At 40.6% G+C, this 15,872-nt stretch overlaps 2 protein-coding genes and 1 long non-coding RNA gene across 3 annotated transcripts; 1 reads left to right on the top strand and 2 right to left on the bottom strand.

Moving 5' to 3' along the window:
* Window positions 1-82: 82 nt before the first annotated feature.
* Window positions 83-3,021, bottom strand: LOC143317229 (cytidine deaminase). The gene is made up of 5 exons (XM_076725275.1): window positions 2,854-3,021; window positions 2,606-2,722; window positions 1,459-1,570; window positions 1,305-1,362; window positions 83-275 (listed from the first exon to the last, which is right to left on the bottom strand). Exons 1-5 carry the CDS (start codon window positions 2,858-2,860, stop codon window positions 162-164), a joined length of 408 nt encoding a protein of 135 aa, XP_076581390.1. The 5' UTR covers window positions 2,861-3,021; the 3' UTR covers window positions 83-161.
* A 1,097-nt stretch (window positions 3,022-4,118) lies between these two features.
* On the bottom strand, window positions 4,119-5,355 carry LOC143316746 (uncharacterized). The gene is made up of 3 exons (XR_013076602.1): window positions 5,261-5,355; window positions 4,390-4,440; window positions 4,119-4,289 (listed from the first exon to the last, which is right to left on the bottom strand). It is a non-coding gene; the product is annotated as an uncharacterized LOC143316746 (long non-coding RNA).
* Window positions 5,356-8,818: 3,463 nt separating this feature from the next.
* Window positions 8,819-14,267, top strand: tm4sf5 (transmembrane 4 L six family member 5). The gene is made up of 5 exons (XM_076725527.1): window positions 8,819-8,992; window positions 10,212-10,292; window positions 10,733-10,866; window positions 12,581-12,767; window positions 14,159-14,267. Exons 1-5 carry the CDS (start codon window positions 8,819-8,821, stop codon window positions 14,174-14,176), a joined length of 594 nt encoding a protein of 197 aa, XP_076581642.1. The 3' UTR covers window positions 14,177-14,267.
* Window positions 14,268-15,872: the final 1,605 nt, after the last annotated feature.

Genomic DNA, 15,872 nt, shown 5'->3' with positions numbered 1-15,872 from the left:
TCCGTTACTACTACTGCTAATAATAATAATCATAATCATAATAATTACACATAGTATTGGAGAAATGTTGTTTATTGTTTACCTAAATTGCAGTTTTAAAACAAAAAAGAGACATTGCAGCTAAAAAGTAGGCCAACTAAAGCACTAAACAACGGTGATCATCAGTTCTTTGTGAGGTGTGCTGGGGAAAAGGCGAGAGGCAACAGTTCACTGAGGCGGGTTTCCTTGTAGGATCCATCCGGCTTGGTCAAGTATACAGTCAAGTCTGATCCAAACTGGTGAAACAGATGCACAGTAAGGAGAAAATGCCAAGATGAAAGGTATAGATAGTGTCATTGGCATGGATTTATATCAACAATGAGGTCATGAGTGTACTATCTAAATTCATAATATCTCAATTTTTCATTTTGTGTTTATTCTGTTCACTGTTCAGTTATGTTTTTTGGTGAATTTCAATTGCTAGCATGAAGCTCTGAGTGCAGTTTCAAAGCCCAGCAACACACTCTCTGGGAATACAGTTCTGGTGGAGTAAAGCTTATTTTTGTTGACACATTTGCAGTTAAATGGCAGGTCTGAAAATACTGGAAGCATATATAACGAAGTGTGATCTGAAACCAGAGAGTTAAATGTTGATTCAAAAATGGCACTTCAGATGATGCACAGAAAACATAGGCAAATAGTAATTCGTTTGTTACTGAAACTGCTGAATTTGAGGCCTTGAGGAAAAAAAACCCCCTCTTTCTCTGATCTAATTTACAGAACAATGCTGCTCTGCTTTACGAGGAAGGTACGGCATTTTATTGTGCTAGGTTATTAGTGTCGGTGCCTGTAAAATACAGTGGCACCTGCTGTACACGTGGCCACTGCTGCAACACCCAAATATGGGTGTGATAGGGAAAAGTTAGTGTTCATGGTTCACACACACTGCAAAAATTCACCTCTTATTAAGTTTTCTTCTTCAGCTCAAGTGAAAATCCTGCCAGCACAGAGAGAAAATTTTGACTTTTTCCAAATGCAAATTGCCTTATTTCAAGTATATTCTAAAATCAAGTTTTCTTCCTTTTAGTGCAGTGACCTGCCTCGTTTTTCATTGTTTCGAGACACACTCATTTCCAGGAAATCTTCAAAACAAACTGATTTCTTTTGGAGACCAATTAAAATGTTCTCAGTGCACTCGCTGATTTCTTTATGTTTTTAGGGTTCAATTACACACAGAAGTAACTCAGCGGAAAGTTTTTGCAGTGTATCGCTCGCTGATCAGGCGATAATGATCGCTTGCACCGGTCATAAAAGAGATGTCTCACCTCCATAAGAACCTGCCGACATGCTCCACACGGCCCGACAAAGTGATCTTTGATATCACTACACAGAGGAGAGGGAGGGAGGATCAGTGAGAGTACGCGTTATGTGAATCTCTTAATGTGGCATCAATGTCATGATAGAGAGTGAGAGTGTCACCACGTCACAGCGATGGCAGAGAACTTTCGGTGTCCTTCCACCACGGCCCTCTGGACGGCCGTCCGCTCAGCACACACTGTCAGACCGTAGGAGGCGTTCTCCACGTTACAGCCTGAAAACACGCAAACACTGGAGACTCTGGACTCATTTTAATTCACGGGTTGTGTACTTGATTGTCCTTGTTTTTATATTTCCTACATATATTCTGTCTCCTTCTCCACCAGAGTGGCACCTCTCAATGCTATAGTGTTATATATTACTATATTATTACTGATGGATTTGTGTGTACGCAGCATTTTAATACTGTAGCTGGAGCTATTTTCAGTTGTTTCACATACATTTAGGTCATTTACTGTATAACGATGTACGGTCATTCAGACCTGTGAGATAAGATAAGGAACAGAAGTTCAAGAACAGAGTACAGTATCGATTAAAAAAAGTAGAATAGTACATGTTATAAGCATCTACTGTATACAAAATGAGGCAGTTTTACAGTAATTGTGACGGGTGTACTTCACGGGTGGAAAACATTTCCGGATTTTTTTTTTTTTTTTTCCATGATTACATTTTCATGACTCATGATTACAGTCACCTTATCTACATTTCTGGCTTTGTGTACATTTGGTTTTGTATCTTGGTGATAATCTCTACCCTTATTATGTTTCTATTTGCACTTCATAAAGTTGCACTTTCCTACTTTGTACTGTAATTGCTTGTAATAGTCCATTAGAAGTCCTCCAATCAAAATCTTAAGTACACGTACAAAAGTATTGTTAGCAAAATATACTTTCATATTGAGATTAAAATAATTTATGTTATTCTTGCATCGTTATTACTGATGCATTAATGAGCAGCATTTTACTTGAAGTGGATATCATTTGAACCACTTAACAGATTGTTGAATTTAATCTAATGCAATGGATTATTTTAGTCTTGCTGTAGTGGAGGAACTAATAATTATGAAAATAATGAATCATTAGTAACTAACTTAATTAAGAACAAGTATAAAGTAGAATCCAGTGGAAGTATTCAAGTACAATTACCTAAAAACTTAGGTGCAGCACTTAAGAACATGCATATAGTCTCCTTTCAGCACAGCACAATCACTTTTCCGTCAGGTCTGCTGGGTCACCTGATGGGTTATTACCTGTAATTATAGCGCCATCTGCTGTTAATATGGCAGCACCGACAGGGAACTGGCTGTAGGGACAGTATGCCATGTCCCGGGCCTGCAGGCACCTCGAAACGAGCTCTTTCACTGTATCTGCGCACAAGAGAAAGGCCAGAGTTTAACAAAACAGCGTTAGTTATCATTTAGGATGAGACACAAAGAAAGTCCGGTGTGGTGGAAAAGGTTTGATGAGAGAAAAGTGTTTCACAGGCAGCTGGACTTGCCTGTCATGGCAGAAGAAGACTTCGTGGTTTCTGGTGGGCTGCTGTGGACGAAGTCACCTTCTACAGCTTTAATTGAAATAAAGTCTGGTTGAGTCTACCACGTTTAGCGACAGCAGCGACAGCAACTGGGTTCAATGCATTGTTTACCTCCGCGCTATTGGCCGGTTGGACGCATCGTCATCGATCAGTTAGAAACTGGACCGTCGCGACCTGATGGGGCCCGACATTTGTCACACGTTTCTCGCGAGAAAAAAAGGGTGTTTTGACCAAACGGGAACAATGACAGATCCCACTGCAAAGGCCGAGTGAATGAACTTCAACCAAAATAACTCACCTTTACCTCCGCTGCCTGATTACGTCATGTATTGATCAGACGTTCACCATTGCAACAAAAATGTGGTCATATCGTGTTAATTATTGCCACGGTGTTCAAACATTTTACAAAAGGCTTCACTCAGCTTGAACCAACAACCTTTATTTAGAACTGACATTCTAGCAAAAAAAAAAAAAAAAAAAAAGATATTAGACAAAAGAAACAAATAATTAGCACATAAATAAACATAAATATTACGTATACTTATTAAGTCTTACAAGTTTACACACCTTTGAGGAAAAAACGGTCAATGCCAAAGGAAAATAATTACAATTTGTCCCAAAAACAACAACTTGGAAAGAAAAAAAATAACAATAACCAAGTTTAGAATTACAGTGAGGATGATTATTAATCAATTAGCTGACAGATATAACTATTTTGATCAACGATTTGGTCATTTTCAAACAAAAATGCCAGTTATTTCCTTGTTGCAGCCCTATAAAAGACATTCACTCTCTCATACATACATGAAAACCTGAATCTGATCCCCAAGAAGCTACATATGACAGCAGAAGATGATCCTCCCACTGTACAAATGATTATAAAATCATTGTATGCCCAGGCCTCATACATTCCTATAGAAGTCTGCATTTGCTGGCGCAGGATTCATCATCACACAACACAGCAGCCCTTTGCAGAGTTTGGCCAGACAGGAGAAAATCGCCAAAGTCTCAAACACCGCGTTCCAGAAGGCGAACGTGTACAGGGTCTTATCACAGTAAAGACCATCAGCCGCTGTAGGATCATAGTTGGGCTGATAGACTGAGAAGACCCACATGTCACCTGTGGGACAAAAACATTCAGCTGCAGTTTTTCAATTAGCCAATCAGATCACAGCTGTGATATTTCTCACCCTTACCTGCCAGGTTCCATATGTAGAAGAACAGGCATATTAAACACAGCAGGCAGGCTTTGAGGCCCTTGGGGTGCTCCTGTGGCTGAGCTGCGTCGCTCTCACAGGGGAGGGTCACGAATGGTATCATGAGCAGGGGTATCAAAGCCAGACCTAACAGGTAGTTGGGAATGTTTGGTTGCTGTGGGCACTCATTGAAATAGACAACCCCTGTGGGAGTAGATGGTGGCCAGAGCGATGCATAGTTACAAACGGAGGCTTGTTTAAGACAATACAGTGAACCATCATGTTGAAGAAAGAGAGGACTGACCAAAGATGACTCGTACCAGAGTTAAGACAGCGCATCCTGCTGTAACTGCACCTACGGGTGAGAGTTGAATAAAAGCCAGATTCAAACTGGTAATGTGTAAGTAATCACATATTTTAAGTCATGCATAAAATAATTTTTTTTGCATTAAAAATGTGAGAAATGTCTGTTTTTTTAGTGACGCACTTTCTAACTTTGTTTTGAAAAGTTCAATACAGTTACATTAAATTAAATGAAAGGATCAAAACATGAGTGCAACTGTAACCGTAACCAAACTAAGATCTAATAATTGGCAAAAAAAAAATGCAAATATGACTAAAATTGGATGTTTGTAAGAATACAGTAATGTAAACTACTCTGAGAACATGATTTACAGCATGTCTCATCTGTATTTTTATCTATTTGTTGGTTTGTTTTGGAACTAAAATGTGTTACACATTTACCACTTCATTAGGTGCAGCAAGCTACAGCGCTGCAATAAACCCTCCCTCCCTGAAGGTCATAATGCTCGGTTTGTTTAAACTGTAGCTGATGTGCTGATTTAATTTAACGGTTTATTTTTGGAGGCTGTAGTTTATTGCTGTTGGGTTTTGTTTTGTTTTTTTTGCTGATGAACTGCATTGCATTGAGAGGAGTGTCTAGCATGTTTCCCCACATGTTTTAATCACTCAAGGGCAGATTGCACATGCCTAAAAAAAACACCTGTCAGTTTAACACAGTATAATTCAACATGACCACAAATTACAGCCTGGAAAATGAGCTTCAACTTGGAGCTGAAGGCATGATTTACTGCAGGGTTGCTGTATTAGACTCCATTAGTTTTTGATGGGTAGCCTACCTGGTAAACTGGCAGCTGTGTTTTTATTATGCTCACCTGATAATCTTGGGGGTCCGGGTGGTGGAGGCTGCAATTGAAACCTCCATATGGTACCCACAGTTAATGTCACTGGGTGTCCTGTGGACGGAGCTAAAGAGCAAATATAGAGACTAGCATTATTCTCCCACAGTTTATATACTTGATGAGATAAAGTCATTCATCTTTTATGATAGATGGACCACTGAAAGAGCACAACTTTAGTGTTTTATTGGAATCATTGGACTCATGCAGCTAACAAGATAAAACACATAAAATAACTTGAAGTGCAAGGCAATCTTTGTTTGGCAAGCTGCCCATTCATTGCTTTTGTGACTTTATATAACAGATAGAAATTACAAAGTGAGACTAAGACATGCTAGCAGCTGTGTGAGGCTGTGAGGCGCAATGGTGCTTTCAGCTAAAGGCTAAGTGCTGCTTTCAGGATGTTTCTGGGCTGCAGCCTCTGGTCAGATGGTGCGCAGCCAATAACAGGGCGCAGGTGAGGTTGGGACTTTATAAAAAGGCAGGTACGAAAACGTCAAAGCTGCACCAAAAACTGTTTGCTTACATGCAGTAACTGACACTTCCTGCCAAGCAAACCTTTAATTCTGGATGTCACCAAAATCACTGGGATTCGTCCTTTGGGGATTATCAATGCCTGCACAAATTTAGATCCACTAGTTGTTGAGATATTTCAGTCTGAGCCAAAGTGGTGGACCAATCAACCAACAGACAGACATTTCCATCACTGGAGTCATGAGCATGGCTAAGAACATCCATGGACTGGAACTGGAACTTAGATGTATTTGGTTTAAAATCAAAAATGGGAATTTACCTTTAAGGTTAAATACAGCACGGAGGAAGGAAGACGGGAAAACAAGTCTCAGCTGTCCCACTGATCAGATTGCAGGTATTAAATCCTATCACTCTTATAAACGGAATATTAACATTGTTTTTATTATTATTCTCTTTTTGCTGTATTCAGACTGAATCCAAAAGTGAAAGTCAGGGTGTCTCCCATGTTTTGGAGGAGTTGATTATTAAAAAACACATGATCAGACCATTTACTGGAATCGTGTTGGATGTTTTAATCAAAGCGTTGGTCCAGAACCAGACAGCTTTACACCCCTCTTTGTATTAAATGTCAGAATTGTGCACTGCTTTTTCAGACACAAGTACACACAAATAACGCAGTGCAGATATTGCAACATGATGTGCGGTATTGATCAAGAGATAATCAGTGATGAAATTTCAAAACATCCATATTTGAGAGACCAGTATATCCTTTAGGCTTTTACCGTCTCAGCTCATCAAACACATTTCTATGCTGTTATAAAAGAACACACTTGCCTGCCATTGCTTCCTCTCCTCGAACTCTTAGTCGAATGACTTAAGTAGGAGACACTTATTGGAACAACTGGGGATTTCTACGAGCTGATGCTTTGATAGTGAGGTCAGCAGTGAACAGGACAGTCCGGTTAGTGCATGTTATGCCATGCAAACTATGCACAGAAAGTGAAAGTACAATTACATATATTGAGAATTAGATTATTACGAAACTGTGTGCAGCTGTGCAAGCTCCTCCATAGTCTCACTTAGAAAACAGTGCGCTTGGTTCCACTGTTAAAATCATGAAAATTCAAGAGTCTGTGGAGCATGAAAACCATTTTTCACCTAACGTTTGATGCAGCCTAGCATCTATTAATGTTATGCAGGGGTGTGACCGCCGTGGCAAAAACACTGATGTCAAGAATCTCTGCAGGGGTGGGTGAAATGAGCCGTGAGATGGGGAATTTCTGCATATTGGAGGTGTAAATGCTGTATGCCTGAAGCTAAGGCTTGAGAAAACATGAATTTCCCACCCAAAGGAACTGCGTGGTGACAAGGGGAAAATGGTGAGATGACACAGGAAATTGAGGATGTGCCCTCAGTATCCCAGATGACTGTTTACAGACGAAACTGAAACATTTATGGCCTATTGACCCTTTGTTCCTTCTACTCTCTGTGCAGTCTATATGTCTTGTTGCATACAGCAGACTGTGGCTGGAAATCAACCAGTACTCCCTTGCTGGAAGACTACCTGCCCAGTTAGTTTGTGGTGATTTAATTAAATATATATATTCTTTAGGAATATGCACCATGTAAGCAGACCTGTAATAATAAAGATATTATAACATGCAGGAACAACATTAAGGCTGTTATCCTTCGTGTATAGCAACCCTTAATGGTGCATAGTACCAGACAAATGTGCAATTAATCTAACTGCCAAACAGTGAATCTGAGGCGTTTAGGGCCCCTAAGATTTTGGCCCTTAAACCACCTTTTTATTTGGTATGTTTTAATGTAATATCATGGCATGTTTTGTTTCCACGGTAGAGCTGAAATCCTAATCACAAAATTATTGTAGTAAGGATTTTGTCTAATACCAATATCTGTTAGAATATGACAAATATATATAAAATCATATACTGTTAAGAATACAGCTGAGCAGAGCAACAAGCTGGCTGTGTTCCACACGTGCTCCACTTCTCAGTCACCAGGTCTCAACCCCTGTGGGAGATTCTGGACCGACATGTTAGACGACGCTCTCCGCCACCATCATCAAAAACCAAATGAGGGAATATCTTCTGGATGCATGGTGGTCATCCCTCCGTTAGAGCTCCAGATACTTGTAGAATCAAAACCACTGCAGCTGCTCCGGTGGCCTGACACCTTACTAAGACACGTGATGTCGTATAAGTACAGTTTTGTTAATTTAAACAAGCGAAATGTGTAGAATGGTGACTGCACACACAGGATCATTCATTTCAGCACCTCACACTGCATCAGGTCGTTACACTGGCTCTTTGTATCAGGCCAAACCCTCACTTGTGTTTGCATTCAGTCATAAACAGATGAAACAGAGTGATATCATCATGAGCAGGTATCAAAGGGCGTCTGTCTGCATTTAGTCATAGTCAGCTAAACACCCCCCCCCTCACCCCAGAGTTGTTGAGTACTTTTGATACTTGTGGTACTTTTTACTTGTGATGGTATATTTACACTGTGGTATCGCTGTGACTTGAATAAATGATCTAATATTGCCTTTTAGGGAAACTTTTGGTCTGATCTCCGGCTCACCAAGGACACACAGGCATACAGCAGGCGTGATCGTTTCCACTGACTCATCTTGACAATTAAGTTTGACGGCGACAATTAAGAGTGAATAAATGATGTAATCTCATAAACAGGTTTAATGTTCGTCCTGCATTTTAACTTGTAGAGGAGCAGTTTGTTTCTCCCCGCTGATTGTTTTCATTTTGACCAGAGACCCGTGAGGAGAAGCACAGGTCTGAAATCGGACTGCAGGCAGCCACGCCAATACTTGGCCTTTGCTCCCTCTCTACTTCCTGCTGTAAATGTCGCCGGCTGTGTTTGACTTTGACAGCGCGAGAGGCGTGAGCTCATGCGCCTCCTTTTTTTGTTTCGTCCACATTTCGCTGCCTTCCTCCTGACTTAAAGCGAGGACAAGACACTCACAGCGAGAGCAGAGAAGGAGAGGCAGCAGCACACGAGCCGAAAGAAAAGGTGAAGACCATGTGTTGTACAGGGAAGTGTTCCCGCCTGGTGGGCCTGATCCTCCTGCCTTCAGCGTTCATCTGCATGATCGCCAACCTGCTGCTGTTCTTCCCTAATGGGGAGAAACAGGAGACCGAAAACATCTCCACCCAGGTCTGGCTCATGGGGGGGCTCATCGGAGGAGGCCTCTTTGTGAGTAAAGGATTATGATCTGTGTGCACCTACAAAGTCTGGTTTGATGTTTTATGGTCTGTTTTATTGTTTTTTTCACTCATTAACTCATTAGCTGTGTAAACTGTCAATGCTTTTATTGGTTTGGGGGAATAATTATACAACTTTTTTTTAGAAGTATAACATAAATTTGTCAAATTCTTTTCTCATTTTAGAGTTAAATACCCAGAACTGGATCTGTCCCAGTATTTTAAAGTAATATTCGGCTGTCAGAGCCATGAATGAATGTATATGCAGAGCTTCAGACATCTTCAAAATTAAACTAATTTTAAGCAAGATTTTCGTTAAGAATCCTTGAAACAAACAGACTCAAGCACATTTTGAAGACACTTGTATTTCGAGTATTTCCATTTGAGGCCACTTCATACTTCAAATCCACTATGACTCAGAGGAAAATACTTTTTACTACACTATATTCATTTGTCAGCCCAAATATTTCACATAGATACAAAACATACAGTGAATTAATCCACTGTTACAGCTTAAATCATCCAATATGTACAAAAGTAGCTCTGACTCAAACAAGATTAAAATTCGACCTGCAGTTTAATACAGTATAGAAACATAATGAAAAACAGCATCTCACCAATTTCTCAGCCTTTTTTTTATTGAGTACTTTTGATACTTGTGGTACATTTTACTTGTAATGGTATATTTACACTGTGGTATCGCTGTGACTTGAATAAATGATCTTCTGATCGCCTGCACTTGCTCACCAAGGACACACACGCACACAACAGGCGTAATTATTTCCACTGACATCGTCTTGACAATTTACAGTCTGATAGCGACAATAAAGAGTCAGTCTGAAATGTAATCTCATAAACAGATCGGACCTTTGAGTCTTTATCACTGTGAGATTACAGCGAGCAGGACATTTTTTCCCACTGCTAACTGTGTGGATGTCATTGCCTGCTGGGACGAGAGAGTAAAACTCCACTCAGGATTCACAAATATTTGGTTTAGGAGATAGGAGAACACACACACACACACACACACACACACATACATACAACTGCAGTGTGTACAGTAGATAGACGTGTGTAGACACAAACACACACATCATATCTCTGTATTAAAGGCTTTTAAGAAACTCTGGCTTGCATTTAAAACACTAATCACTAGTCGCATGTCTTGCGTGATAAATGAGAAAACATCATCTCTATTTTCCTCTTTTCAGATGTTGTGTCCGAGCTGCTCAGCCATCAGGGCCGGGGGCAAGGGTTGCTGCGGAGCAGGGTGCTGTGGCAATCGTTGCCGGGTGCGTAAAGTAATTTAAGAGATTTCCATCATGCTCGTGTAGGGACTGGACTGATAATGACGGGTGGTAAAAGGCACCGGCGAGGGCGGTGTCACACCAAAGACAGAGGGACAAACTAGAATCATGTACATTTTATTGGCCATACACCATATGGACAGTGCCATTGTTATTAAATTCATATTTACTGTTCTGTAATTAGTTATTTAAAGTTTGAACTGTTTAATATGTTTTACAGCAGGCCTATGAATCTCTTCCATTGCATACTGGAAAGTAACTCAAGTACTGTATTTGAGTACAGTACTTCCATTTTTGCTACTTTATACTTTACTGTGCTACTCCTCGGGGCATATATTGTACTTTTCACTCCACTACACTGATTTAATGACTTCAGTTACTTTACTGGTTGAGATTATTAAAATGTTTTGGCATCTTTCTTTCAGATGCTCAACTCTGTGTTCTGCTCTGCTTTCGGTGTGGTTGGAGCCATCTACTGCATCGGTGTATCCTCATCCGGTCTTGCTGAAGGACCCATGTGTCAGGTGGGCGAGGATTGGACACAACCCTTTGCAGAGATGTGAGTACTTCTCTCACCATCACTCACATGTGTTTAACTTTTCCTCAGCGTGTAGGTGACGCCGTAGAATAACTTTAGTCAGCCCTCCTCGTCTTATCGATGTGTCTCTGCACTTCTCTGTTACCTCTAATTTTTACTGTCTGTGCAAGAGCTGCAGAAAAGTTTCAGTTCCTGATTGTGAAAATAAAAAATGTAATATTTTTAAAAATCCAGTAGGTGGCAGGCTGGACCAGCACTTTGTTTCTGTAGCATGAGACTGATAATTCAGAGTTAACTAAAACTCTTCTTTCATAGCCTTCTTGCGATGTAAATCCGTTTCAGTGCATGGAGGGAAATTCTGCTTTTAGCTCGATCCCACATCGTGGTAAGCTGTAAATTATGAGGCCGGGCTTTTTCTGTTGAGGAACGGCTGCTTGAGTGCACTTCAGCTCCACGCTGACCTCAAACCATATGACTAATAATAAAGAACAGCCAAAGTCCTAATGGTGTGAGGATAACACGACTGGCACCAACGAGGCATCTTACAAGCTCATGTAAAAGTGAGTCACCTGATAGAGCCCCATCAGGGAATTTGGACAGATGTTAATAAATATAGCATGTTGTTAATATGGAGGCTATTGCTCTCCATGAGGCCAGCAGTATAAAGGGCACACATGTTTAAAGGCAGGGAACCAAGTTTGATTACACAACGAATGTTAGGATATTCATTTTCAAGCTCTTTCCTCCAGCAAACCTCAATTTCCCCTTTTTGTGTTTCTGTTTTTCTGTGAGGGGTTCTGCTATCCTGTTTACTGTCCGTTACTGTGCACGGTGAACAAACTGGAGTCACTCATTCATTTAGTCCAACAGTTATACTTTAAATTGAGGAAGCAGATATCTCTTTTACCTTTCAAGACTGTTGTAAATTGTACAGTAAATTTACTTTGTATATTTTAGTGGCCAGGTCTCCTTTGCAAAGAGGTTTCAAGGTTTTCAGATTGCAAAATATATGGACTTGTGTCATTATTTGTTAAAATAATCACAACATGACAAAGTAATACCCCTGTAAGGTCCATTTATCAGCCGTTTGGGAGCTTTTAATCGTATTACATAGCCTTCAGCAGAGTTTTCCCATCTGTACCTGTAGATGTTGAACGTTTCCAGTTTTTTGAGGGCTTTCAGGGCTTCTCAATACCAACCATTTGTTCTAAATAAAGAGTTAAATATTTGGTGAATACTGGCTGAGCATTAAATGAGAAGATCGATACCACACGAACGCTTGCACAGTAAATATAAAGCTACAGCTAAGTCGATTAGCTTAGCACAAAGACTGGAAACAGAGGCAAACGGCTAGCCTGTCCAAATAAAACTACATCATGTGTCCTCTTTACACTTAAAACAAACTAGATGTATCATGTTAATTAGTGAGCTTCAGATGTGCTGGTAGGCAGATTTTGCAGGAAAGTCAGAAAAGTTAGCAAATGTCACTTTTCTCCAACAAGCCTCCAGACGTCATCAAGACCTTCTAAATCCCTCTCCTTGTTATTTTCCATGTGCTTTCTTTCTCCACTCCTCACTTGTTCCATTCACCGTCTTACTCTGACACATATTTCCTCAACTCAGTCATCGCACTTTTTCTTCCTGCACCCCAAACTTGGCCTGCTTCACGCATATTTTCATTAATGCTGTGTGTGTCTTGGACAATGCTTACTCTCTGCTGCTGTTCTGCTTACAGGGAAAGCTACCTTACAAACCAGACTCTATGGACAATCTGTGAGAGCCCTAAAAACGTGGTGATGTGGCACGTCGTCCTCTTCTCCATGCTGCTGGCCGTGGGGTTGTTGCAGCTGTTGCTCTGCGGCATCCAGGTGATCAACGGCTGCTTGGGATGCGTCTGCGGGGACTGCCGTGAAAGAAAAGATGTAGGTCGACAAATCCTGAATCTCTACCTCTAAAAAAGTCTTTAAAATGACATGACGAGTCTTGAAGAGTGTCTCTGAGCAGGCAAGGTCATGAGAGCTACACACAATTTTATGAAACTGGACCAATCCAACGTGAAGGAACATGTTGAGTAATAACTGGTTTGGGTGCTGGGAGTGAGCCAGCTATTCTTCCAGCCTTGGCCTTATAGCAACCTCCTACAGATTTAGTGCTGTTTTGATTGCAATTCTGAATTTATATTAGGTGTGCCACAGGTGGAAAACAGGAAATGGAAAAAGGTTTTGTCGTTTAATCCTGTGTTGATAATATGGGCGCAAGGAGGATAGACTGGGTGGGACTGTGGTAACAGTTGCACCATCAAACAGGAAGAAGGTTCAGTGTTCATTTGAAGGAAAGGTTTGACGTTTTGGGACCACATTGTGCTGCTTTTACACTTTTGTGTGGATTCACAGACAAGACACAGAACAAGTTAATTAGTGAACTGCAGAGGTGCAGGTGGATTTTGTCACCTTTGGACAGAGCTGGTTCCTCTGTTTTGAATATTTTTGCATGGATAAGCTAACTGGCTGTAGTTTAAAATCTAGCATACAAACATAAGAGTGGTACCAATCTTCTCATCCAACTCTTGGACAGAAAGTGAATAAGTGTGTTTCCTATAATGTCCAAGTGTTCTTTGACGGAATTCCACTTTAGTCAGTGCAATTAGTGGCTGCAAACGCTTCAAAATCCAAAATCAAATGCAGAGATTAAAGGTTCAAACCTCAGACGTCATCAAGATCCACTGGACGGAGTTGTTAAAAATAAAATTGGACAAATTTTTATATTCAGAAAATGCTGAGGATGCTTCTCCTGTTAATTTTCTTTCTTAAACTTTTTTATTGTTATTATTATTTAGATCTGTTTAAAGTTCTCTGATATTGAACATGGCACAGTATGATGACTCATTTGGTTCCATAACGGTGTAATAAATCAACCGGCAGCTTGGCAGGAAAACTGAAAGAGGTCAAAGATCATTTATAACTTTTGAACTGGTTGAAGATTAAGCTCAGATTCAGCACATGGTTGAACACGCAGTGAGGACAGCTGGCTTGCATATAGACTCAAACACATTTCATATGCACACAATAATAAGGGATATAAGTTTTTTTGGAGTTTGAAGAAAAGAATTTGAGATCGCAAACGTTGTGGCTAAAACACGACTTATTGCACTACTCTTCTCACATCCCCCAGGAAACAGAGACACATCCATATGTGTAATGTATCATCAGGTGTCTACTCATTAACATGATGCTCACATTAAGCAAGAGCTCTGTCAGTCGTCTGCTTCCTGTCCCAAACATGACATGAACATGTGAATTCTGTCCTATTGCAGGATGAAGGTGGACTGTAAAAGTGAGGAAGATCGCCTGGTCGTGACCCACCTTCAAGGCCCAGGAGGCTCTTCTGCTTTTCACTTGTTTCCCCGCGTTCACGTTGAAGGAAACTTCTCTATGAAACATGTAGGGGTTTTCTTTTGATACTGTGATGCTTTTGTTCCACATCTGTGTCGTTGATGGATTTTTTAAAATATATATCATATATATATTATATATCAAAGCCTTACTCCATTATTACAGGCTATGAATTAGATTCTAGCTGTTGTTTTTTGTTTGTTGCCTGACTTATTTTTCACTGAATTCTTCATTAATTACTGAATTAATAACTCATTTCAATCTTGAAGTTTGAAGACATACATGCATGGATCAAAGCAATAATTGTAAATAATTCATGTGCCTCTTTGTGTATACTATCGCTTGAATGTGGCAACACAATAAGAGATGATAAATTAAAAAATTATATATTATTTTTGAGCCATGTTTTTGTGATTGGATTCATGTGTAATTAGTGAAATTCTTCAGAGATGTTCTATCAGTTCTGTGTGATTTGTAGCATTAAAAACTTATGTTCCTCATCAGTTGTTGTGTGAACCTTCCTGTCTTTTTTTCTTGCATCGCTTCGCACCAACTGTGTCACTCTGTAACTCTGACTATCCAGTTGAGGAACTTACGCAGAATCACTGTTAGGATCTCTGTCAATTGCTCACCTCATGCTGTGCCCTGCAGCCAGACAGCCAGATCTAACAGGATGATTGCGAGTCCAGACAAGGTCAAAGGTCAGGAATGCCCCCTGTGGACACTGTGAGCACTGCAGCTGCATAAACAGTACACATTCTGGACCAGCAGCGCCTGTTAGCATAGGTGCAGGTTAAGCTCATAATCTTTTGTTGCCATGGAGCTGCTTCGTGGTAATTGTTACCTAACTTTAAAGTTAAAAGCCTGTTGCAGAGCTGCACCCAGGTAAATATAGGTACAGTCTCTTGAGAGAGACCAAATCACCCAAAGCTGTTGCTCAAAGCCAAAGTCTTTGGGCAGTACAGATAAATACATTTAGATGTGCTTCAGTGGCCTCGTCTCCTCATTAACAGTGTCCTCTTCTGCTTAAACACGTTTTCAGTGACAGACTGATTACAATTCCTTGCAAATTTCAGGTGAACATATCTTTCAATCTGTTCTCACAAGGAGGGGAAATTATGTAGCTGTGGATGTGGAAATAAGGCCTGCGCACAATGCTGCGACCGTCTTAGCTCAGCGATCGGCCGGTGTTATGCGGCTCTCTTATATAATGCACAGCACAAAGCGAGGAAGGAGCATAAGTGAGAAGAATTCAGAATAAAAGAACGTTGGGACAAAGGGAGGAAAACGGGAAGGGGGCCCAGTCTCAGCCACTTCTCATGCAAATCGTAGCCCCTCTGAAAGAATCCGGGGAGGCAAAGAAAGTGATGTTCAGAGCTGCTGCAGACAAACACTGATGTAAGACTGTAGGGTTCCTCAAGATATAGAGAGGAGAGGAAGAAGAGAAGATGACACACAAAAGCACAAAAAGAGATGGCCACTGGACAAACTTCTTTGTTATATTCAGCCTGTGCACTTGTTTAAACCCTGCACTGAGGCCATTATTTAGACATGTACCCCCTTCCCAAAATTGAGCCCCTCCTCTGTGCTTAATCTTTTTTTATGCTTGACTGGAATAACAAGGAGGCAGAAGGG

Source organism: Chaetodon auriga, chromosome 24 (genome assembly GCF_051107435.1).
Source record: "Chaetodon auriga isolate fChaAug3 chromosome 24, fChaAug3.hap1, whole genome shotgun sequence".
Lineage (NCBI taxonomy): Eukaryota > Metazoa > Chordata > Actinopteri > Chaetodontiformes > Chaetodontidae > Chaetodon > Chaetodon auriga.
The sequence above is the reverse complement of the archived record's forward strand: the minus strand, read 5'-3'. Positions and strand labels throughout refer to the sequence as shown.

Excerpts from the sequence above, each read along its gene's own strand:
- LOC143317229 (XM_076725275.1), bottom strand. Across the intron at positions 1,571-2,605 it reads AGATGGCGCTATAATTACAG|GCTGTAACGTGGAGAACGCC; the intron begins GTAATAACCCAT and ends GCGTGTTTTCAG. Across the intron at positions 276-1,304 it reads GTCGGCAGGTTCTTATGGAG|TTTGGATCAGACTTGACTGT; the intron begins GTGAGACATCTC and ends CTGTTTCACCAG.
- tm4sf5 (XM_076725527.1), top strand. The coding sequence starts at position 8,819 with ATGTGTTGTACAGGGAAGTGTTCCCGCCTGGTGGGCCTGATCCTCCTG. Across the intron at positions 10,293-10,732 it reads GCTGTGGCAATCGTTGCCGG|ATGCTCAACTCTGTGTTCTG; the intron begins GTGCGTAAAGTA and ends TCTTTCTTTCAG. Across the intron at positions 10,867-12,580 it reads ACACAACCCTTTGCAGAGAT|GGAAAGCTACCTTACAAACC; the intron begins GTGAGTACTTCT and ends TTCTGCTTACAG.